The sequence below is a fragment of the Engystomops pustulosus genome, chromosome 2, assembly GCF_040894005.1.
Source record: "Engystomops pustulosus chromosome 2, aEngPut4.maternal, whole genome shotgun sequence".
Lineage (NCBI taxonomy): Eukaryota > Metazoa > Chordata > Amphibia > Anura > Leptodactylidae > Engystomops > Engystomops pustulosus.
Genome location: NC_092412.1, coordinates 65,854,499 through 65,880,818, shown reverse-complemented (window position 1 = coordinate 65,880,818; position 26,320 = coordinate 65,854,499). Strand labels below are relative to the sequence as shown.

The 26,320-nt window shown below is 41.7% G+C and overlaps 1 protein-coding gene across 1 annotated transcript; it reads left to right on the top strand.

The window, feature by feature from the left end:
- Positions 1-4,419: 4,419 nt before the first annotated feature.
- On the top strand, positions 4,420-26,320 carry CS (citrate synthase). The gene is made up of 11 exons (XM_072135091.1): positions 4,420-4,823; positions 17,733-17,780; positions 17,916-18,023; positions 19,540-19,605; positions 19,681-19,812; positions 20,276-20,464; positions 23,066-23,265; positions 23,591-23,720; positions 23,797-23,898; positions 23,990-24,199; positions 24,480-26,320. Exons 1-11 carry the CDS (start codon positions 4,773-4,775, stop codon positions 24,648-24,650), a joined length of 1,407 nt encoding a protein of 468 aa, XP_071991192.1. The 5' UTR covers positions 4,420-4,772; the 3' UTR covers positions 24,651-26,320.

Here is a 26,320-nt window from a genome sequence, read left to right as displayed (position 1 = left end):
GCATCCAAAATGCAAATGGGAGGGGTTTGGGGCAAAACGTATAAACTTGTATATTAGATGCAGCTGTGTTCTTCCAGTAAACAGTTTATTGCATTATTTAACACCATATGTATGCGACATTTTTTTTGTTTTAAGGTTTTCTAAGAGTTCTAGATTACAACTAAACAACTGTTTGAAGGTGGACCATGTATGGGCATCCTGGGGCTGCATTCGCACGTTGTGTTTGCATTGCGTTTATAGGCTGTGCCTAATTTCATATGCATTTCCACTGAAATGCACTAGATTGGTTATGAGCACCTGGTGTTTTCCATGTACACAATGCAAAACACTGGGTGCTACTTATCAATCGCATATATGTGCGATCGGCCCCAATCCCACCCACTTGCATTGCATTGCACATTGCAAAGTGTGATTGAAACTTAAGGCTATCTGCACATGTTACTTACTATCTCTGCAGCGTAATATAGTAGTGTAGGGGATTGAGGACAAACCCATGTACACATTGCAGAAAACGCCTTTCCTCAAGATTTTTTTTATCCCTGAGATTGCGTTCACACAATACGTTGCGGTTTTTGGCGCACTCCAAAGGCTTCAGCCTTGATCACATGCTGAGGTTAAATAGCGTTTCCACTGCATTTGCCAAAACTTGATGTAACCTCAGCATGTGATCACTGCCTTTAGAATGCGTCATAAATGCAGCAAAAACCGTGAAAAATTAAGGCACATTTACTTACCCGGTCCTGCGCGTTCCCTGGTCCAGAGTGTCCAACGAGAATGTACTGTGCCGAGATTTACTAACTTCGTGCGCCCGTTATCCTGTATGTGTCGCTCCATGCTCAGGTCCGCCGGAGTTTATCTTCTTCCTGGTGCATGTATATGCATGGCTTGGGACACAATTTTAAAGTTAAATCCCGTGCTCTGTCCGAATCAGTCGGATCATCCGACGGACCGCCCCCCCATTTCTGTCGCATGAAAGCAGGCGACGATGCGCCAAAGTCAGATCGCGTGCGACACAATCCCCTTCTAAATCCTTGTCCGAGCGGCGCGATCCCCGAAAACATCAGAAAACCAGACAAAAATGCAATCATGGGACCCTTAGTTGAAGCTTGAACTCCATCTCTTGGAGGAATTGTGGCAGTATACTCATCAGATACTGCCGGATCGCCTTAAAGGGGAATTCAATCTAATTCATCTGCCAAATACGTACATTTCTTCAATTGGATGTTTTTTAAAAAAACATTCTTGTGTGAAGATAATTTCCCATAAATGTAGTCACATAGTCCCTTAGAAAAAAAGGACAACTGTCCTTGGATACGACCACCGATGCAGGAGAGATTGCGCAAACAAAAAATTTTTGGGTATAAGATGGCTCACTGTGGTAATGATCAGCCAGGGGTGGTCGTATCCAGGGACAACTATCTCCTTTCTAACATTTATGGGAAATTATCTATGGTAACATATAATGTTTGGTCTCTCCTGTGTTTTGAGTTGGATGCCTTCCAACTGTAACTACTGAACATACATTAAACTTATAATTTGTAGTGATGGGAATTCCGGCTCTTCTTAGTGATCTGGCTCTTCTGCCTCCTGAACGGCTCCCTATTACATGTATAATAAGGAGCCACTGTCCAGCCAGTCACCCGATTCCTAACCTTGGTGAAAGGGGGCGTGGTGAGCCGGTTAGGTGCGGGTTTAAGTGAGCCATCGGCGCACTGAGGGGAGCCGACTCCCGACGTTAATAATAATCTTTATTTAGATAGTGCCATCGTATCCCGTAGCTCTTTACAATTCAATTCAAAACATGACAGAGCACAAACATTTGTATGGAACAAAAGGAGTGAGGTCCCTGCTTGCAAGAGCTTACAGTCTATGAGGAAGAATGGGGTGACACAAGGTAAAAAGAATATATAATGGTTCACCCATTCTTCATAAGGGAATAGAACAAAATATAATATAATAAATAGAAGTGCTGCTGCTTGACCCAGTCATCAGCCATCATCTCATATACAAAGTCCAGGGAGAATGGGACTGCAGAGAAGCCTGGTGACTGCTGGTTGCTGGATAACAGATGGGAGGACGACACAGGACAGGTTAGTAAAAAAAAAAAAAAAAGTTAAAACTTCATGCAGTTAACGAGTGTTATAGGCTTGCCTAAAAAGATGGGTTTTAAGAGCACATTTGATACTTTGGAGGTTAGGTGTTAGTCTGATAGTCCGGGGCAAACCATTCAATAGAATGGGTGCAGCTCTAGAGAAGTCTTGGAGACGCAAGTGGGAAGTTCGCACTAGGGTAGAGGTTAATCTAAGATCACTGGCGGATCTAAGAGCACGAGTTGGGCGATAGACTGAGATAAGAGAGGAGAGGTAGGGGGGTGCAGCATTATGCAGAGCTTTGTGGATGAGGGTTATTATTTTAAACTGTATTCGAAAGGAGATTGGCAGCCAGTGCAGTGACTGGCATGGACTGGAGGTATCTGTGAAGCGTTTAGTCTGAAAGACGAGCCTGGCTGCTGCATTAAGAATAGATTGGAGAGGAGAGAGTTTGGTGAGTGGAAGACCGGTTAGTAGAGAGTTACAGTAGTCTAGACGAGAGTGAATAAGTGCAACAATTAGCATTTTACAGGTTTCAAATGTGAGAAATGGGCAGATTTTAGAGATGTTTCTGAGATGCATCCAGCAAGAGATTGAATGTATGGCTCAAAGGAGAGGTCGGAGTCCAGCACAACCCTAAGACAGCGGGCCTGCTACTTTGTGGTTGTGACCCCGCAGACTGATATGGAGAGGTTAGGATAGGCTCTGTTAGTGGATGGTGGAAAGACAAGAAGTTCAGTCTTAGAAAGATTAAGTTTCAGGAAGAGAGAGGACATGATAGTAGAGACAGCAGAGGGACATTCACTAGTGTTCTGGATTAAGGCAGGGGTGATGTTACGTGCAGAGGTATACAGCTGGGTGTCATCAGCATAGAGATGATATTGAAAACCAAATCTGCTGATGGTTTGTCCAATGGGGGCAGTATAGAGGGAGAAGAGGACCTAGGTCTGAGCCCTGAGGAACCCCGACAGAGAGAGGAACAGAAGAAGAGAATGATCCAAAAAAGGAGGCTCTGAAAGTGTCCAGAGAGATAGGAGGAAAACCAAGAGAGTGCAGTGACCTTCAGGCCAATGGAGCGAAGCCTCCCGAGGAGGAGCTTGCGATCCATAGTTCCAAAAGCTGCCGAGAGATCCAGAAGAATGAGGAGAGAATAGCCCCCTATTATCAGAGCAGTTTCAGTAGTATGCATAGAGCGGAAACCTCTGAAGGGGGTTAAGGAGCGAGTTTGCTGAGAGAAAACTGGAGAGTTGAGAATAGAGTAGACGTTCCAGGAGTTTGGCGGTGAAAGGGAGGTTAAATGGTCTGTAGTTAGCAGCACTGAATGGGTCCAGAGAAGGTTTCTTTAGTAAAGGGGTAACAACAGCATGCTTGAAAGAGGAGGGAAAGAAGAGAAATTGAAGATTTTAGTAAGGTGAGAAGTTACTGCTGGGGAGAGAGACTGCACGAGATGTGAGGGGATAGGGTCACTAATGCAGGTAGTAGGGCGAGCAGAGGAGAGAAGCCTGGACACTTCTTCCATGGTGCGGTACCAGAGAGAAGGGGATTTATGGAGTTAGTGGACTGAGAAATTATTTCCTGGCAAAAGCCCAGAGATCTGTGACAGGTGGCTGCACCTTTGGTGTTAGTAAGAGTGAAGAGTATCAAAGAGCATCTTGGGGTTGTAAGAGAGAGAGAGGAAATTAGATTAGTAAAATAAACCTGTTTAGCAAGGTGAAGGGCAGAGTTATAGGTTTTGAGCATAAATTTAAAGTGAAGAAAGTCAGAGGAAGTGCCCGATTTTCTCCACAGACGTCCACCACTCTCGGAGAACATACAAAGGAAACAGGTTTGTGGCATGTGCCATGGTTGCCTACATTTGTGACGAAAGGCTCGAACTGATGGTGGTGCCATCTTATCTAGGGTGCTGGCTCATTCGCAAACACCACATCACTAGTAATCTGTCTCTTGCCTATCAGTGATTGATGGTGCCAAGAAAGCTTTGGAGGGTCTGGAAACACCATTTTGTGGCTGTCGTGCACGGTCTCCATAATAGCAGCTAAACCGTGCCATCTGGTTCGTGGAGACATGGATAAAATATATCCCCTATGTCTAAGGGGGTCAATACAACTATATAGCTGACTGGTGAGTGTATAGTAAAGTAGAGGTACAATGCTGGGAGTTGAATCCCGCTCACCTCCCGCCTGCAGTAACGGCCGCAGCCGCCCATCCAATTACAACTCAGCACTATGTCACGTGTCGGCCCGGTAACCTGAGGCGGAGTGATACCACTGTGGCTCGCCGCCAGTTCCAACATGAGATTATGTGCCGCACTACTAATCACATGACAGATAGGAGCTCAGTAACCTGCGTGTTACCACATACTAGTCACACGGGTGCGGCTGACGTGGGCTTAATAAGATGCTGCGCATGCGTCCCATTGTCATATTACTAGAGGAACGACCCTTACGAGTAGAACTGATATAGGAAAGGTCAGGATCCCGCCCCTCGTAAGATGGCGGCCTTACGTCTGCAGTGACGTACTACGGCACAGACAGGAGGCGGAGTCTGAATCCTCCTTTTCAACCTTGTCCCGGCCCCGGCCTTCCAGGCGCCTTCGGCTTTGCCGGTTACAGCAGGACGCAGCAAGTGCTCCGGAGCCTCCGCCTCTCCCTGGTAACACAGCGAACTCCAGTCTCCCTCAGCATGTCCCTCATCACCGCAGGACGCCTGTGCGCTCGTATCCTGGGGGCCAAGGTGAGTATCGGGCTGTACTGGCCGCATGTACCGCGCAGCGCTAAGGCCCGGCCTAGTGTATGGAGGGACCCGCAACGAGTCTGGGTCCTACACATGGAAGCAGCCGCTCCCCTCCCCCTTTGTCCTGCTCCTATCTCATTACACCGAGGAGAAAGTGTCCCGGCGTGCACCGGCCTGCATTATAGTGCCCGCTGCCCCCATATTACTGCCTGGTGCCATCTCCTAGACCGCACGTATTTATCAGGGCACTGCCGGTATAGATGTCCGCATGCTCCTATAGACCATATACTGAATGTAGACCAATGTATAACCTCAGAGACGGCCACGCTTTATGTTGTGGTATCGTGCGGTTCCGGAAGATGACTTGGGTTTCTTAGGTTCTCGTTGCTGCAGTTTTGGTCCTATAGGAAGAGTCCCTGAAATGGGCCTAAGGGTGACTCCACACCTGGCAGATTAGTTGGATGTTTGCAGCAGATGGGTAGGATCTGCAGTGATGTCCTAATGACATACCAGTGGGAAGGTCGCCCCGGCTCACTAGGTTACAGATTGAGAATCCACAGTTTGCTCCTTGCACTTTGGCAGTGGACTGTCTGTGTTGTCAGGCGAGGGCGTTCAGTCACCAGAGGACATCTTCATAGATTAGTGAAGGTGAAGTGCGGTTCTGCCACAACTTCTGCAAGGTGACTGCACCAGGGTCACTGGGATACCCGGCAGTGCATTGTCAATAAAGGTGTGTAAAATGGACATGTGTTATATAGAAGTAGGCTGAAGAATTTTTGAAGGTGCGAATGCCCAGTGTATGGAATATGAATGATTCTCATTTATGGTTTCATCATGGGCTATATTGTAACGCTTGCACCCATCTGGGCAATTTATTCAGAGCTATAAATAATGACATGTAATAGCACAGCAGTAGCCATGTCCTGGAGCTAGTGTTCAGTGTGTTCCCGGGCAGGAGCAGTGGCCTAATCACTCTTCATGTTTGATGACATTGGATCTGAGCAGTCCCCCATTTCTGGAAGGTTTGCTGTACAGGCAGTCCCCAGGTTGTGTACAGGAGAGGTTGGATGTGTATGTAAGTCGGAACTGTATAGTTTATAATTGTAACCCCAGATCCCTTTTTTTTTTTTTTTTTTGTTCTGTGACAATTGTGTTTGGGTTGCCATAAGAACTAACTGTTAACAGGATTAACAATAAAGCTTAATTGCAGACACCTTTGATAACTGTTAAAGCTAAAGTAGACTAAATTACCAACATCCCAGGGGCCATTTGTAACTATGGGTAGTCTGTAAGTTGGGTGTCCTTAAGTAGGGTTCACCCTGTATAATGGATTTGTTTTGTACAGGGCTTATTACATCTATCTTAAGGAGTTGACCCCCTTTGCATTTATTATATAAGATGCTACCATAATACAATGTAGTGTACAGGGTAAATATATCCTGCATGTATGCCTCCTCCCTCTAGGTTTGCCCACACCCCACTCTCCATAGCCTCTTGACATTTTCCTGCAGCCCTGGCTATGCCTACTATAGGTGTGGCAGGGGATGTGCAGGTTTACTTGATCTTGGTACGAATTGTTACTCGTTCACATGAAACAAATCGGTTAGCATTGATCCGGAACAGACTTGGCTGGGGATTACTTCATTTTGGGGGATAGTTGTGTGAGGGGAAATGAATGATTGCCATACATATTGATCCGTAGTGATTTGATTCCTGGAGTTCCCAAACTGATTGACACAACAGTGATGTCCTATATGTAATACTGCATCCATTGGTCACTTGTTGCAGTTCAGGACTGGATGTTTACCATGTATTTGGCTGGCAAAAATGCACCAAAAAAGGACCAAGAACTGTCCAAGAACGCATGTGACAGCACCCTGCTATGCAATACCATCTTGGTGCAATCCAAACACAACTGGATGGATTCTGCCCTATCCCATATGCGTTTCAACGCTTATGCTCGCTAACGAATTTGTGAAGGCAACCTAAAGAGGACCTGTCACCCAGAAATTCGGCACTAGGAGCTGCTTACTAAAGTAAGCAGCTCCTGGTGCTAAAACAAATTCAGCAGTGTTACAATGATGGCGTTATCGCAAAAACCTCTAAACTAACACCGCTGCGGAGTACAACAGAAACACCGGACCGCTCTCAAAGCAGTGCGGCGTATTCACGAAGGTGGCGGGATTAGGGGCGGTGACTGCCACTTGACACACGGCAGTCACCGCTGAGCTATGGAGCGAGCGGAGAAGAGGCAGCACCTTGGACCGCCCCCTCATACGCTGGACCGCTCTGAGATCGGTCTGGCATTTGTAATGTACTCTGCAGGGGTGTTAGATAGCGTTATCGGAGGTTTCTGATAACACCAGCAATGTAAAACTGCTACATTTGTTTTAGCACTAGGAGCTAATTTCTAGGTAACAGGTCCTCTTTAAGGATCCGTACACATGTTCAGTTTTTCAGATGCAGTTTCTAAAGCCAAAAGCAGAAGTGGGTCATTATGGGTGAGAACTTATCATTAAGAGAAGCTCCTCCTCTGAAACTGCATCAGAAAAACTGAATGTGTGGCCGCATCCCTAGGTTGTCCACGTGTGGATGGCCCTTTTGTAAAACCATTTATTCAGACTTCTGCCTAGTAGAAAGTCTTCAAATACCAAATAAAGCAAACCTGCAGGATGGACTCGGCTGTACCCTGCAACCTGTTCCCAAATATCAACCTATACAAAAGACTGGACCTTCATTTGATGGCTTTTGTATTGGTTGATAATAGTAAAAAATAATACATACTATAGTCTAAATTAACTCATTTGCACGGTACCCAGTAGTGTGTTTTTTATCTGTAGCTGTCTTTTATGATCCATTTTCAGTTGCTCTTGAGGCACAAGTTATTGCCCCCAGTGGATCAGCCTGCAGTCTAGGTGCGGTTGAAATTTCACTACCTATAAGATTTTTGTCATGCTTTGTTATCTGAGGTCAGGGTGTGAAACATTTTTCTATAAGTTATGAAAATTTAGTAATGAAGCGAATTTTGTTATATATAAATTTGATATAAATATTTTGTAATATACAGTACAGCATCAGCTGATGAGTTTGCTAGTATTTGAAGTAGTTGTGGGATTGAGAACTGTTGCATTACAGATGTTGTTTCTTTATAGTTTGACAGCCACCGGCCTGCACTGCAGATACATGTGCCCAACTTGTAAAGAAAGCCGAGTGCACAGTAGATTATGTTGAGTAGAGACACAGGTCCATAAAGTCTAACCTATAATCTACATTGCATATTCACAGTAATTGATAAAACCATACTGCTGCTGACAAGCCATATTGAGGGAGGGGGGCAATCCTTCCTGGCTATAATGTGGCAATCGATGTAAATCCTTGGATCAATGTCCCATCATGAGAATTTGGTTATGAGATCCCCCCCCCCCCCCCCTTCCATTTCAGGGAGTTCCCTCAGCAATCATACGTCATCATACGGAATCCTCTTGTTTCTGACAGTCTCACCCTATTTATAGGAATTCTGATAACTACAAGCTTTTGTATAGTTTGTGTAGGATGTATTCTACACTGTTGGTAATTTAACAGTCCGTGTTATACAAGATGTGACTGCAGCACTTGCTGTGTGTGAACCTGATAACTCTACATTTAACCTCATGGAGCAGATTGTATATTTTACTCAGCAATCTGTGCCTGAGGTGTCCTTGGCCCTCAAGGTCAGGTCCAGCCTGGTCAGTGCCATGTTAGATAAGCTAGTCATGTGTTACTCATTTGTTAAGTTGTGCAGCGGCAATGTCAGTATCTCAGAAATAAATTATAATTGTACATCCTATATAAACAACAACAATTACTGGTTTGTGGGATGCAGCAGTGTGTAAGTCACATGTGGTTACAGTACGTACTGTAGTTTTTCCTAAAACATTAAGAGCCTGTTTCTGCTGCCTGTCATATACTTTCTCTTATAAAGATGTTAACTTTTAACAGAAAATATTGGTTTAACCTCTTCACGCTCTGCGCCATACTTGTGCAGTGCAGAGGTTGTATAAAGAGGGCTCACTGGGTGAGGCCTCTTCGTACACAGCTGGGGTTTGCTGCATATTACAACACTCACCGCTAATACCACAGATCGCGGGTATTAACCCTTCCGATGGTGGCATATAAAGGACAGCGAGTTTTTAAAGCAGGTTTTCTCACAAATTCAAGTTGGGCATAATCCACAGGATAGGGCCTAACTTGCTGATCATGGGGGTTTTAGTGACCCACACAGATCACAAAAATGAGGGGTACGATCGGGTGCCACGTATATGTCAGACCACTTGTCGCTCAGGGAGAGTTTTGGAGCAGATGGCCGTGCATGATCGTTCTGCTCCATAGAAAATCAAGGGCATAAGAAGTTAAAAGGGCAGATCCTGATAAAGTGGGCATTAATCAACATGTAAGTGTACTTGGTGTATAATCTATGATCCTGATGGCAGATTTACTTTAACCCTTTCACGGCCCATTACGTAGTAGCGTGTCACCCGCAACTTTGCTCCCCGTGAAGTAATCGGGGAGCGAAGACCCGAGGCTGTCTCGTTTTAACCCTTTCATTACGATGTGCTATCAGCACATTGTAATGAATGAGGAAAATCCCCATATACTGCCATACAGTAGTATTAGTATTATGGTAGGATCAATCAGACAACCTAGGGTTAAAGTACCCTAGGGAGTCTGAAAAATAGTAAAAGTAAAAATTAAAAAGTTTAAAAAAAAAATTATAATAAACCTAAAAATCACCCCACTTTCCCTTGAACTGGTATAAATATAAATAAACAGTGAAAGTCACAAACACATTAGGTATTACCGCATCTGAAAATGCCTGATCTATCAAAATATAACGGTTTTTCATTGTATTTAACCCCATAACGGAAAATATTTAAAAAATGTGATCAAAAGATCGTACAGTCCTAAAAATTGTAGCATTGAAAACTTCTTCAGAAGTCGCAAAAAATTACACCACCCAAAGCACCGTACATTGAAGTATAAAAAAAGTTATTGGCGCCAAACACTTTCTAGACAAGTTTTTAATGTTTGTAAATTTATGAAAACATTATAAAACCTATACAAATTTGGTAACCCCGTGATCGCACCGATCCAAAAGATAAAGTATACTTGTCATTTGTGGCACACAGTAAAGGCCGTAAATTCCAGGCCCACAAGAAAATGCAGCAAATGTGGTTTTTTTTTCACCAACTTTACTACATCTTTAATTTTTTTCCCGCTTCCCAGTACACAGCATGGAAGAATAAAGACCATCACTATGACATGCTATTTGTTACGCAGAATACCAGCCGTCACAGAGCTCTTGACATGTAAAAAGTTATAGCTTTTTGATTTGGGGAGGGAGGGGGTGTAAAAAAGGCAAAAAAGCGAGGTCCTTAAAGGGTTAAGACTATGTCCAGTTTGTGAGAAGTTATTGTCACAAACCCCATTAGAGAATTATAAAAGAAAAGTGAAAGCCAATGATGAAGATCTTTACCACTTGTAAGTCACTTATTGCATCAGATGTAAGATGACGTTTTTCTTTCTGTTGAGCTGGACACTTGAGTTGGATGGTCCGCAGGTAGAGGCATGCAGGTCTTCTCTAGCTTCTGTATGTCTTATGTTTTTGGCATTTTAGAACTAAATGCGTTTGGGGTGATTTATCTCAACTTTCTGAGAGCAAAACTGTTCTAGTTGTAAATAACAACCAATCTGGGCTCAGCTTTTATTTTATAAACTGCTATGGAAAAGTGAAAGCTGAGCCCTGATTGGTTGCCATGAACAACTAGAACAGTTTTGCTTTCAGAAAGTTGAGATAAATCTCCCTCAATGTTTGGAAATATTTGTTTCTTTCTTTCCTTCTGTAAACAAGGGCAAGACTGGTTAGTGTATTATATATGGACGGGTGTTGTCCAGGGCTGTAACAAGTCTCAGTGGGTGTGTGAAGCATTTGTCATCACACAGGTTTGGGATACTTTACCATCCAGTAGGAAGTGAATGACTGTTTTGCTTAGCTGTTCACTACTGGTTGCATAATTGAACATTCTGCCATGTTGCAACTTTTTAATTTCTGCAAAATGTTATCTAAATCCAGTTATTACAAAAAATGACTGACACTACATGACCTGCCTTAAAATGTGTTGTCACTCATTCACCCGTAAAAATTTGGCATCATTGGTGCATTTGTCATGCTCTGGTGGTATATAGATTATCTGGGAAATTGATTTCTCGCTTTGATCAGTTCTGGTATGTATTTAAAAAAAACACTTTTTCATTGAATGAGGTGGAATGCTAAAACCTAACCTTTATTGAGAGGACTTTTAAAATGAATCTTTGTAATTCCCTTTGGACTAACAACTAGTAACTTGGCGTTCCACTGGTATAAATGTCCTAATGGTAAGCATCAAAATCCAACAAAAAGGATTTTATGTCACTCGGCTCATGCGCCATCACTTAATCCTGCGCAGCCGATGGGGTTCTCATGTCATCATTTCAGCCTGGGTCAAGTGGTACATTACCTTTAAGGGGAATATTGACATGGTAGACATTTTGGTCTGTTGGCTTTCTGTAAAAATTGTCTGGACATAATACAATAGAAGGCCGCACTATTTTGTCTACATTAACTGCAACTATTATAGTCAGAGGCAAATGTCACAGAATGAAGTGTGAGCATATTCCGGCCATACGATTTATGTAAAGACCATACGCCTTGGCAATGTGTGACTGAATCCCAGTCCACTGTTACAGAATTTATTACTTCTTGTTCCCAGCATACTTGTGTTTGGCTACTGAGTGGCTGGAGTTGCCCATATGTATAATAAAATGTATACGCAATCTGAATTACTATGCTTAAAGAGAACCCGTCATGCAAAATAACCCCCCTAAACTAAATATATTTTCATAAACTGCCATTAGAGAGCATTGCCTCTATCCCTTCATTGTCCCTCTACATGTCTGTAAACCTAAGCAATGAGGTCCTAAAGTTGTATGCAAATGACCTGTGAAATGTCCAATGAAGCATTAGCATATTCAAGCTGTCCACTCTATTCATGAGTGGGAGGCACAGCCACACCCCCAGTGCATGACTGACAGCCTGTATAATGATGTGAGGCTGTATAATGATGTGCTTCCTGGTGCTGGTGGCCACGCCCCCTGCAGCCTGTGTGTGCGTGTGTGTGTGTGTATAGGAGAGATGCAGCAGCTCCAGGCAGCCATGTGTATAGAGAACATGTCAGATTCATGTGTAGCTGATGTCTGTGTCTCTCACCTGTATATTAGGAGGCTGCAGCATGTCAGCAGATGCAACACACACTAGCCATGCTTTACTATACATTACACACAGACATGAGCAGGGGGAGGAGAGGGGAGGGGTAACAGGGGTGACATCACTGTCTCTGACCATGTGACCAGCCTCATTTACATGATAAAGAATAGATGATTTTACAATGATTAATGTATGAAATAACTAGATAAAGGCTGGGATGGGATCCTTGTGAGCTGCTAAAACAGGTAGAGGTGACAGGACTTATGACACAGACCTGATGACAGGTGTCCTTTAACCCCAGGTTGCTGAAAGTTGAAAGTATAACTAGGTAACAATGTTATGTGTGTCTAATAGGTTTGGCCTTAGATATTTCACAGCTGATCTCATAAAATAAAGGTTGTGGCAGCAAAATGCACTTGGAATATGAAACTAAAAAAATGGTGCTTTTTATACACACGCTTTTCATGAGGTCTCTATGAGGTTATGTATTGATTATAGTTAGATATTTGTTTTGGGTACTCTCAGCTTTTTGAGATAAATTTTTTTTAAATGGGAATTACAAACTTCATTTTATCAATCATACACTTTATCAACTTATACACTGTTCATGCATATAAGGCCGGCTGCACACAAACCTGAATGTTCTGATTCCACAAACTGTACACAACTAGGAGTCATAGCATCATACAGAAATGTGAAGCAGGGAGTCCTTCAATCACATTTCTGTATGCCTTACATTATTGGTTCAGCACTTTATCTCCCAGCTGCAATAACCTTTCCAATTAAAGGGGTTTGGCCAAGAAATAAAGTATTCAAACTGTAATCACTTAGTGATGTTTACACAAGATAATTTTTAATCCCTTACTTTACAATTTTACTCAGTTTTATTGCCGTTTTAGCTCCTATTACTCGGTGATGGTCAGTGTAAGATTCCAGAGATTGGGCACACACTACATGATTCCTCTCTGCTAGGAGAGGCTGTGTGTTGACAATGTGCTTAGATTATCATGGTCCAGGATTATCTGCAGTTTTATTTAGCTTCTGAACATTCTTCTAGTATCTGACATGCAGAAAAAGATGTGTTCAGAGATGAGATGGATATAAAATGCAATGACATACTCACAATGACCTTATCTGCCTGTAGCATGTAGAGTAAGTGCACAACGCTGCTTGTTGGCAGCAAGTGCCTATGTCTGAGCTGATCATGTAATGCAGGAGGCGAAAAGCACTGCTATTTATGAGAAGTATACGAGCATATTCAAAATATTTAGGCAGATCCAGGGGCATCCAAAATCATAAACACCAGGACTTAAAGACAGGTAGAGGTGGGAAATGCTGCATTTTTGTTAAAGGAAACCTATTACTTCCGATGATGGGATGGTGTCGGCGCTTATTTTCGTTATGTTATTAAACAGATGTACAGCGTTTAAACACTTTATTAATCTTTATATAAAAGTAGCTTCACCACACCGTGGTCCGCGCTTGGCGCACCACCACTTCCTATTCAGGCGCAGGTCACGGTGTGGTGAAGCCACTTCCTATCTAAAGATTAATAAAGCGTTTAAACGCTTTACATCTATTTAATAACATAACGAAAATAAGCGTCGTCACCAGCTCACCTTGAGCTGGTGCACGGCATTTGCAGCTTATACCCACCATCGGAAGTGGTAGGTTTCCTTTAATGACACTGAATTAGAGAATGTGTTATTTTGTTATCCTGAGTATATTTAATAATCTTGTCTTCATGGAAATGCCCCTTTAAGCACCCACTAAACAGGATGCAATAGGAATCATATTGGAGCATAAAATAAAAAGTGGTACGGGTGCTTTAAATATTTCAATTACTGTGCCCTATGATTTATGATGTGCAGCATGCCATTTACATGCTACCTGTCATAATTCATAATGTAGATTAACCCCATATCCCACACTTCTACTAGACTACACTGTATTTTCTGCATGGAAATTGACATGAAAAATTTGTGTATGGCAATGTGTAAGCCGCAGTCTTTTCATTCTCTCCTTGCTCGGAAGTGGTTTGGAGGAGCTACAGCACAGCATTATTATGTCTTGCTGTAGTTCCTTGTATGGGTGGGAATGCCGCTTTGCATGCAGTGCTGAAGGGTCTACTGTCCCGAATCTTCACTCGTGCTCCTTTATTTTCAGGATTGGTTAGGGCCTTGCAGTCATCGCTCGGAGATGGGAATTCCTCTTTGTATGTCATATACACATTGATATTCTATATGTCCTGTCTGATTTCTGTCAGATGTTGTTCTTACAGATTTTTCATCAGACTTCTCCCAAAACTATGTTTCCTTGTGGTGGTTTTGTGGTGAGAATGTGCTTTGTGCGCTGCCCTCACCTACATGTGATGTCTTCATGCTGTAGGTATGCTGTATGACAAGTGCGCTGGGTGTGTGATCAGATAAAGCTGCCTTCCCTCTGTTCTCTGCCAGATATTGCAGATTAAACCAGATTGTCTTTTGTGAATGTTTTGGTTTTCTGGAAAATGTGGCATGTCCAGTATCTTTAATTGTATGCTGAAAATCTTGTCCTTGCTAGGGCTTGGTATTTACTGGGTTTATACCCTGAATGGTTTAGTACATGTGTATTTAATCTTGTACAAAAGTATCCTTGCTGGTCAGGGAACAGATTATCCCGGGCATGGTGTGTATGTACAGTATATAACTTTTTTAACCTTTTATTGGATTTTTTTAGATACATATTTTTTTATGGCATGTAAAGTGAACGTGAAATATGAGTATGATAAGGCACACCACGTAGGAGTCACAAGATAAGTTACAGTATAGATATAAGCGACTTCCCATTTTAGAACAAACAAAAGCTAAGCTGAGCTATAGATAAAGAATAATGGAGTAAATTTTTCTGAACACGTGTGTCAGAGCTCTGAAGGTAACAACCAGGCCCTTTTTTTAATTTTTACGTTTTCATTTTGCACTCCCCACCTTCAAAGATCCATAACATTTTTTTATTTTCCCATGTAAAAAGTTGTGTATGGCTTGTTTTTTGCATAACAAATAGCACTTTATAGTTGTGGTATTTAATATTCTATGCCATGTATTGGGAAGTGGGGAAAAAATTCCATATGCAGTGAAATTGGTGAAAAAAATTTATCTGCGCTGTTTTTTGTGGGCTTGGTTTATACAACTGAGTGCCCCAAATGACATGTCTACTTTATGCTTTGGATCAGTGTGATCATGGGGATACAAAATTTAATACAGGTGTTATGTTTTCATACATTTTACAAAAAATAAAACCTGTACAAAAAAAAACTTTTTGCCATCTTCTCGCGCTGGTAGCTATTTCATGGTGTAATTTTTTTGGAGTTTGGATGACTTTTTCAATCTTATCATTTTAAGCACTGTACGGCCTTTCGATCAGTTTTTATAGTATTTTTCTATCTTTTGCAAAATGACAGTGGCATTTTCAACTTTTTGCGCTATTTTCCTTCAAACGTAGGAAATGACATTTTGATCGGACATTTTGGGACACTGCGATACCCAACATGTTTGTTTCTTACTGTTTATTTATATTATAGATGTGTTTTGTTTTTTTTTTTACCCTTTCTACAGTATGGTAGTATATGGGGATTTTCCACATCCTCTATTACAATGTGTAAATTGCACATTGTAATACATAATGTGAAACTAGACAACCTCGGGTCTTTGTGTGAACAGAGACAGTCGTAGCAACAGATTGTTGCTCCCCGATGATGTCATGGGGAGCCAATGTTGCGATGCCGATCACGGGTGTAGCCGGTGTGTGTTTGCTGCAATATGCTGCAGATACGACCACCTCACATTTTGGCAGCGGTGGCCCAACATGCGCTATTCAGTCCTGCCTGACCCCCTGAATTTAGCGATCATTACCACAGGATCGGCTGTGTTATGCAGTAACTCCCAGACATTTCATATACAAAAACCTTTTAGTTTCTTTGTGCAATCCCTCCAGCAGAGGTGGTTGTATCCAAGGAAACAGTCTTGTTTCTAAGGGGCCATATGGCTACATTTATGAGAAATTATCTTCACCCAGGTACATTTTTTTAAATGACATCTAATTGAAGAAATGTTTATATATGGCAGATTAATGAATCTGGATGTGAATGCCCAGACGAGAATACACCTTTAATGGTGGAATCAAGGCAACAGAGACCTATAACACAAGGATAACGCCTTCTGTGAAAGTTACATGACTTGAACTTTTAGAATACCTCATGTCAAAACCATGAGAGACATGAGACATGCGCTAAGGGTGCGTCCCCACGTGCAGTTTTTCAGATGCACTTTTTGAAGCGAAAAGCATGTTTGAATGATATTGGGTTGAGGCTAATAATTGAAAGGTGCTGCTCCTACTTTTAATCCATTCCTGGTTTGGACATCAAAAACTGCATCTGAAAAACTGAACGTGTGGTCGCACCCCTAATGTAGATAACACCATGATCTTAATAGCAAAAGTGGTCAGAATGAAGGAGCAGGTCCAACAATGATGTTTCCTCATGAATGACAGCAAGCAGAGCACTAGAAAACTGAAGATTTGGTGCTGAAAACATATATTCGAAAATTTGTTAAACTTTGCAAAAGTGAGTAGGACTGTACAGAAGTCCATTGTTTGCTACCCAAGAATACACACCTGTATTGTGTGCATGAGGCCTAAGGGCTCTTTCACATTGGTGGTGTTTTTCAGTGATATCTACAGATGCCACACAAAGCTATTGACCGATTGTTGCGGCAAAAGATAGAGCATGCTTTCTTTTTCTTTCTTTTTTTTTCCCCCAATAATATTATTTGCTCACCGTACTGTCCACAATGCACTCCTATGGCGGCCATATGCCATCTGCTGTTTGTGCAGCTAGCATTCAGCCGCCATATACCTTGGTGTGAAAGGGGCCTAAGTATGATAAAGGAATGATCAGGAAGCAACACACAGCCATGCCCTGAGCTAATGGTTTCATGTGTTTGTGGAAATCTGAGTGTACTTGCATACTTGGCTGCTCCCTGCCTTCTCACACAATTATGGGCCTTTCAGTTTTTCTGTGCAGTTATTGTCTTCACTGTGTATATTGTACTACCCTCTTCTTATTTGGGATTTGCTTCAGGTTGATGACTTTGGGACTTGACACCACTTTTATTAGTGACTATGTAGCTGTAGGTTACAGGGCACAGGGATGCCCATGTTGCAGACAGCTGATTTGATCTTCCTGTGTGCGTTTTCTCCAGCCATATACATCGCTCTCCTAAAACCTCCTTTTCTGCTGGATACCAATGTACTTCTTCATCTGTCTGGTGTGCAGTATCTGTATACCATTCTGTTATCTTATTACATTGTTAGAGGAAACCCTATACCTGTCGTCCCATAGTTACCAGTGTAACCATGGAAAGGTTTCATTGAGATCTGTATTGTTTGGTTGATATTAGTGACTGTGAAATGCTGCATTTGATGAGGTACCTGTGAGAGCCATTAGGCATTTGTGTATGAAGGCTATTCCCATCCCTTGGGTTTCCTGGGCTGCTTTCTATAATCTCATTGGCAGGCAACAGCATGTTATTTTCATTCTCTGTTGTCCAAACAGCTGAATAATGGGCACAATCTCTTCTTTCTTCTCCAAACAGAACTCCCCTTGTGTTTTGATTGCCGCTCGCCATGCCAGCTCTTCCACGGTAAGCTCTAGTCTTTTGTTTCTACCCTGGGTTGATTTTGGGTACGGTATTCAGTGTGAATGGTAACTCACACTTGGTAAGCGTTAAGGATTTTCTGCCTACTAACATATTTTCTTTTGTCTCCCCTTAATAAAGAACCTAAAAGATGTCCTGTCAGACCTCATTCCCAAAGAACAAGCAAGAATCAAGAACTTCAAACAACAACATGGGAAGACAGTTATTGGACAGATCACTGTGGACATGGTAAGAGAAGCCAGAAGAGTAGCTGGAGAATGCTTAGCTATGCCATGTGTAGTAGGTAGCAGTCCTGCAGCAAGCACCTAGTCACTGGGATTCCTAGAAAATGCTGCCTGGTGGGAACTATCAACTGTCACGTAAAACCTTTAAAGGGGCATTAACTTATTAATGACCTCAATTTTTTTTTTTTTTTTTGTTTTTTCCCCTTTTCACTATCCTCCTTCCACAAGCCCATTACTCTTCTGTTTTGTGGTCTTTATATAAAAGTGTGTTATCTGCAAGGCAATTGTGCTTCCTAGTCAGTAGTTAGTATTCCATTTAATGTACTGGGATGCTGGCAAAAAGCACATGCATCATATGTGCTGTACAGCAAATCCTCTTATACTTTAGTCAGTGTGAAAACTCTTCTTTTTTTTTTTTTTTTTGTGTGGCAAATGACAAAAAAAAGTATTTTTGGTTATCAGTATAGTTTTGGGGTTTTTTTTGTTGTTTTTGTTCTAGCCAAAGGGAGGTCGTTTGAACTTTTACTTATGTGTGGTTTGTTTTTTTAATTTTCAAAAAAAGAAAAATATGCATTTTTTGAAAAACTTTCCATTTTCGAAATTAAAAAGTCATCGCACTTTTGGGCAGATTAACCACCTAAATAAGTTGCTGAAAAACGTTTCCCATATGTCTACTTCACATTTTCATAATTTTATGAAATGTCTGGATAATTTATTTTGATGTCGCGCAGCTTACAAATCGAATAGCGATTTTCCGTATTTTTTAGATTTCACTATTTTGGGGAAAATTTCTGTTTTAAATGAAATTTTAAATGTTTAACATTTTTTTTTTTTTTTTTTTATAAAGCCCTATATATTAACCCATTTTCAAACCTGCTCCCCTCAAACTATGAGAAACAACTAGGAAGATTGTTAACCCCTTGAGATCTTCATAATAATTCAATCAAAATGGGGGTGAAATTTAGAATGGTCAAATTTTGTCAGTTATACATTTATTTAGCTATAAAATTTATCTTTTGGAAATGTGTAAAACTCATGTTACAATTTGTTCTGCAATTTCTCCCGAATGCCAAGCGATACGCAGAAGGGAAGGAGGGACCTGCATAAATACTGTACTGGATTTTTTTTACTTTCTTGTTGTTCACTGTATAGCCTTGAATATTTTTTCTTATGGTTTTTTTTCAGTACATTACCGCTGACATCCTGCGACTCCCAATGATTGCTTGCTCCGGTGCAGAGCCGAACCGGCTTTGGCTCAGCGCCGTACTAGTACGGCACTGAGCGCTAATAGTGGGAGCCCGCGCAGTACTAGTACGGCGCTGAGCGGTAAGAGGTTAAAGTCATTGGAATGACCAGCAATGTTCAGTTTTTTGGGTTCCCCCCCCCCCCCCACTGTTGCGCCTGTTTTCTTTGCATTTCAGATGTTGGTGTTTTAAGTCGCAAATGTTTGTGCAAACATTCAACAGCGGGATAAATTAAACCCAAAATATCTTTTTTTGTATCTTCTATCTATTGTCTAGGTATATGGAGGAATGAGAGGCATGAAAGGATTAGTCTATGAAACATCCGTTCTTGATCCAGATGAGGTAAGATTTGCAGACATAGAAAATAACACAAATGTGTTTGATTCCAATAATTCACAACTTGATATTTGTTTGTAGGGGATCCGCTTCCGTGGCTACAGCATCCCTGAATGCCAGAAGCTGCTGCCAAAGGCACCAGGAGGTGCAGAGCCACTACCTGAGGGACTTTTCTGGCTCTTGGTCACAGGAGAGGTGCCCTCTCAAGAACAGGTAATCAGTGTAGCAGGTTTTCTATGAACTCGTGACAAAAACTCCTTTTTATATAACATGGGTTAATTTCCTATCCCCAATGTGCCTAACCAGAGAACTGCCCTGTAACTGCTACGATTTATATGGTCAATATTTCAAATGGATGGCAAGTTGTTAGGTTTTCCCTCCCTACACTTGAAAGGGGTTGACTTGGGATAGGTCATTGATTGGTGACCTATAGTGGATAAGAATAAATTGCTCCTTACAGATGAGCTGTAGTTTGCACTATGGCCACATAATTTTATAAGGCGCTGTCTACATATGCAGAATCTGTGTTTTGGACCATATCTGTATAAAAACCTATCTTGGGAATACAGAGTTTGTCTTTGACACCAAGGATGAACCTTACGCTGATATAAAAATGGGCGTGTCTTTTTTTTTTTTTTTTTTAATTTGTCAATTTTGCATATTTTCTTTTTGAAAGGTTACCTGGCTGTCTAAAGAATGGGCAAAGCGGGCGGCTCTACCCTCCCACGTGGTGACTATGCTGGACAACTTTCCCACCAATCTGCATCCCATGTCTCAGTTCAGTGCTGCAATCACAGCCCTAAACAGTGAGAGCAACTTTGCTCGGGCCTATGCGGAAGGTGTTAACAAGGCCAAGTACTGGGAGGTAAATCTACTTGAATTTCATACCCTGTGCCCAGCACAATTCTAGTTACTTTACACACACACCAAACCCGTAACATTTTATACCCATCCACATCCTGGTGAATTTGCCTTATGTTTTACTCCCACATACAACCAATTTAATCTACAAATATTTGTTTTTTAAGATCATTTTACGTGCGTTTCATCTACTAGAATGAAAATCGGGATTGGTTGATCAAACTATGTATCTGAGTTTTTAAAAACATCTGAAACCTAAAAAATCTTTGTAGCTCAGTGATTCTTCTTAAATTATGCAGTGTTGAAATCCTCCTTTAGGGGGCAGTCTGTATTTATAAATTCTTCAAAAAACCTTTTGCTACATTGAAATCGTAGCCTGGCAGAAGAATCCCACAAGGATAGAATTACGTTCATATTGAAATGAGATTTATGGTTCATAGTTTCTTTTTTTTTTTTGTAAAAAAATAAAAATAAAAAAAATTATTGGTATAATCAACTAAATGCCCCCGGGTACAAATGCTTTGTGTATTACATTTCGCAAGGTCGCATATGTGTCCTTGCATCACCGTCGGCCAAACTAGTTATGTTTAATGGAGTAGGTGCTAGGAGTTTCCATGAGTGTCCCTTCTCCACCCATCAATGTCCTTGGCTTTGTGACAGGTCTGTCACACATTTACACAGAGCTCTGTAGTTGTTGGGGCACTAACATGCTATTAGATTGTGTGGAGATTCCTGTACTGTGCTTGTTTTAGCTGAAATGCCATTGTTGTTAATGTGACCCAACCACAGGAGCTCATGTGACTCTTCAATGTCATCCAGTCCTTGGAGTCTCTGAGGAAGGATCCCTCCCATCTGCTTGTATGTACATGCTCAGTACGGGGCATGCTGAGTATTTAATGTATGCGCTGGGCACAAGGGCTGACGTACTTTGTGTTGGGTTTCTTGATGCTGTTCTAAATAGGACACATGGAAACTAAAGAGGTGTGATAAATCTGCTGCCTCTGTGCAGGGAGAGGAGACCGCTCCTGCTTTACAGACAGTGTCCTCTATGTAGCTCTAGGTCTTAATCCTCTCTAATTCATAACATTAATTTTAATCCATCACAGAGTAGTTTAAATAAATAAAGTCCAATCTATAATCAGACTGTGGTTCTGGGAGAAGGCAAAACCCCATAAGGTTTGAGTTTGCCGTTGGCCTATGTTGAGAAACGCCTACCTATTCCTTCTCCAGAAAATCTACCATCAAAATTAAGCATGATAAACTTGCTCATAGATCCAGGCACACTGACTGTGGTCATCCTTATTATATCTATTATCCGTTGCCACCTTCTAAAATCAACTTCTAAAATTTTGCTTATGAGCTGAAGGGCTTCTGTGAGTTTGATCAGAGCTCCTTCTTTCTGCAGATTCCCAAGCTGTTAGTGTGCAAACAGCTTAGCCCCCAAAGTTGGGCTAGATAGAATCTAAACTTCTATCCTACACTGGAACAAATTCTTTCCACACTATCCCTGTTATGTTGCCCTGACTTACTGTGTTTCTTGTGGTGTCTGGTTTTTCCCTATAAGGAATTATTTGACTTGCTCTTTTACACATCTACATGGGAGGTTACCCATCTATAGTGGTCACTTGTTGTTCACACCTACACGTGAACTGCCGAGTGGTAATTCACATCAGAATGGCAGGTGACTAAAGCAATTCCTCTAACAAGATTGGACACATTAAGTTCTCTAAGGCTTGGTTCACAGACATGTTGGGGGGGGGGGGGGATTCTGCAGTGTCCTTGCAACGTATGGCCTGGGACCCCCCCCCCCCCCCTTCTGCTCCCCATTGGCTTCCTTTGCAGCACATCCCCTGTTTATACAAACGCTGCATGTGTAAAGGGGATGTACTGCTGAGATGTGAACTGCAAGCAGACAACTGTGTAGCAGATGTCTGCTTGCTACATTGTGCGTTTTTTCTTTTACTCTTATATACGGACACTTACTGGAAGATCCCATATGGCCTTGTACTGAAATACCGGTCTGTGTGTTTAAATGCATACATATGGGGAAAATTTATGAACATGACCCAGAACCAAACAATGGAAGTGTGTTCTAATGTCCGCACATTGAACTTGTGTGCTACTTTAAAGAATTATAAATTATCCCCTTTACTTAAGATGGGTTTATCTTTAATTGTTGATCATTAGAATACTCTGAACCCTACTGGTCTTGAGAACTGGGAGGCAGTACAGTATGTATGACAATCCACAGCTCCATTGTCCCTGGGACACTTATGTGTTCTCGCTTTCTTCTATAAATCGATTCCATAGAGGCGTACAAAGTCTAGTGTTTGGATTCAGGTGTCCCATGGAGTTGTATGGAGCTTTCCTACGATTCCTGGGAGTATGAGCTGTCAGACCCACATTAATTTAGCAGTTATCCTCTGTTCTGCGCTTGTTGTCTAATTTTTTCAAATTACTGTATATTATGTAATGCATTATCTGCAGAATGCCCCTGGTCATTGGGCAGAGTTAGAAGACCTCTGTGCATGTTACATTGTCAATTCACTCTAGCAGAGAAGTTTGACAGTATTATTGTATTAACTTTTTTTTTTCTCCTCTCTAGTTGATCTATGAAGACTCAATGGATCTGATTGCAAAGCTCCCATGCATTGCAGCCAAGATCTACCGTAATCTTTACCGCGAGGGAAGTAGCATTGGGGCCATAGATTCTAACCTGGACTGGTCCTACAATTTCACCAACATGCTCGGATACACAGACCCCCAGTTTACAGAGCTCATGAGACTCTATCTCACCATCCACAGGTATCTGATGTTATGTGGACGCATATACAGATAATGCAGTGTTTTCCCAAATCTTCTGGACCCTGTATTTATCAAAAGATGATGGCTACAATAGATTCTACTAGATCTGTAATGGAGGCAATGTGGCACCTCCTGATCATTATAAAATAAGCTAATGTGTTTCAACCAAGAAACCCCATCCCATCTGCAATGCTGCTTTATTTTTAATTATCTTCACTGTATGGCTGGTGCCATGTGGGGGTCTTGTTGTTTGCTCATTTCATTCACCTGTTCAGCTGCTGTTTTAGTTTATTTTCCTACTAATGACCTTCTTGTTCCCTTGTAGTGACCATGAAGGAGGAAATGTAAGTGCACACACCAGTCACTTGGTTGGCAGTGCCCTGTCTGATCCATACCTCTCTTTTGCTGCGGCTATGAATGGACTTGCTGGTCCTCTCCATGGATTGGCCAATCAGGTATAAATATAGGCAGTCATATGTGCTGAACTCTGGTTCTTGTACAGGTTTTTTAATTCTTCTTTTCTACTTACAGGAGGTACTGGTGTGGTTAACAAGCCTGCAAAAGGATTTGGGTGGGGAAGTATCAGATGAGCAACTCAGAGACTACATCTGGAACACACTGAATTCTGGCAGGGTATGGACAATCTACATGTTACTGTATAATAGTACTGCCGTGAATTCATTTTGTGATGCAATTTAATTTTTTTTTTGTGTGTGTGTGACAGGTTGTACCTGGGTACGGCCATGCTGTCCTTAGAAAGACTGACCCTCGCTACACATGTCAGAGGGAATTTGCTCTAAAGCATCTTCCCAATGATCCAATGTTCAAACTGGTGGCTCAACTCTACAAGATTGTCCCCAATGTGTTACTGGAGCAAGGGAAAGCCAAGAACCCTTGGCCCAATGTAGATGCTCATAGTGGTGTCCTCTTACAGGTAGGCAAAGCAGTAGCTGAACATATGCATTCATCTGGTCCCTATGCATTCATTTGGGGCACTTGATGACTCCTGATTTTAATTGATCTTTAGTAGAGACTTTACTGATCAGATGCAAAACTCCTATTCTGTGAATGGGTGGAGTCGGGAGGGGTGGGACTTCAAGTTTTTTACTTTACATACCTTTTCTTTTTGCTGTATATAACTGAAGAGGGGTAATACTATCAATATGAATAGTTTTAGATTGTGCCTATAACTGATCATTTTATATTTCCTACAGTATTATGGCATGAAGGAGATGAATTATTATACAGTCCTCTTTGGTGTGTCAAGAGCTCTGGGTGTCCTGTCTCAGCTCATCTGGAGCCGTGCCCTTGGCTTCCCTCTGGAGCGACCCAAATCCATGAGCACAGATGGCCTCATGCAGCTAGTCGGATCAAAATCTGGTTAAACAAGAATGAAATACCGAAGGCTTCACTCGCTCTGGGTTAGGAGCCAACTGAAAGACAGTACACCTTTCGTTTCAACAGACTGCTTTGCACCCCATCGTCTTCTGAGCGCCGACAGAAAACACTTACTGGTTATTTATGCTGAAATACGTTCTCCTCACAACATATTTTGTTTATCTTCCTTCCCTTTTGGAGAGATTGAGTTCTCCACTAGGGAAGGGTTCATGTGCTGCCGGTAGGGATCAGACTTGTGATTGAGCAGTGATTCAGTGGTTCCCTGTCCCCTCCGTTTTACTTATTTATATACCAGCTGTGCACAAGTATGGCCTGCAGGACTAAATGCACACATGGCACCTTGTCTGCTCCAATCATACTGTGAAAAAGCAGTGATCTTTGCAAGAGGTCCCATCTTTTATAGAAGATTTTTGGTAGACGCTCTCTTAGTGTTGCATTCTATAATATCCAGTTATATCTTTATGAATGCGGTTTGGGTTTAAAAAAAACCACACACAAGCTTGTCAGTGCTGCTACATGTATGTGTGATCAGTTGTGTAGCTGTGTGTCCCAGCTGTGTCTGATACATGTATGGGAGGTTAATTCGTCCAGGACAACGCTGACTCCCGCTGGCTGCTTTTCTAAAGCTTTTTTTTATTATTGTTTTTATATTGGAGAATGTCCCCTTCTGATTTCTAGAGAACCAAGAACGGTCTCGCAGTAACACTTGTGCGAGGATGTGCAGCTTTCATTCCTGGTTCTGGTCCTTTCTTACCTAAGGCTTTTATTTGGAGTTTTTTTTTTTAAGTGTAAATTGCAGTCTGTCATGAATGTGTGGACATTTCCTTTTTTCTTGTATGTGATAAAAGTAAAACCACTGTGATGGAGCTAGTTCTGGTTCTAAAGCTGCTTCTTTTTATCCTGGTCATCATCAATAGATCCCAGCAGTATGTAATGAGCAATATCTGACTAGGGTCTACAATTGCGTGAGCTGCTGAATTATTGTTTCTAAGCTTCTTCAGCAACAAGTTTTTTTTCTACTTTGCTAAATTTGAAAGAGGTTTCTTACAATCGCATGACTAAAAAATTAGTGACCGGAAATATAACCAGATAAAATGCAGAACTATGGCATTATCTAACATTTAAGCTGCTAACATCTTAAGGACTGTTTCACACCTGCATCGGGTCTCTGTTACACTCTCCGTTTTAAGGAGAGCCTAATGGGGCGTAAAAACTGAAGGTGAATGGAAGGCCATCTGCTCACCTTTTGTGACACATTTGTTGTTAATTGCAGAGAACACACCGGCTGCGCCATTTTTTTCCCAATAAATTAATATCAGAATGTGTAACAGAATCTGCCAAGTGCAGGTGTGAAATGGGCCTTGAGATCAAACTTTTTGCTCCAAACCTGGTCATGCAAGTCTGGTAAAGCAATCTTCCTCTGCAGCACTGGAAATCACCCACACTTATCTAGAAAGAAAGGGAAGACTTTACAGTAAAACACTCCTCCATAGCTCTCTAACAGTCCCTGCCCCCTCTTGTCTGTGCAGGCAGAATATGCTAGCAAGCGCTGTGCGTATTACAGATGGATGTTCAGATTCACAATAGACTTAAGGTTGTTCTGTAAAAAAAAAAAATTAAATAAAAAAAGCAAAATAAATGTTTTTATTAACTACAA

Excerpts from the sequence above, each read along its gene's own strand:
- CS (XM_072135091.1), top strand. The coding sequence starts at position 4,773 with ATGTCCCTCATCACCGCAGGACGCCTGTGCGCTCGTATCCTGGGGGCC. Across the intron at positions 18,024-19,539 it reads GACAGATCACTGTGGACATG|GTATATGGAGGAATGAGAGG; the intron begins GTAAGAGAAGCC and ends TCTATTGTCTAG. Across the intron at positions 23,899-23,989 it reads ACACACTGAATTCTGGCAGG|GTTGTACCTGGGTACGGCCA; the intron begins GTATGGACAATC and ends TGTGTGTGACAG.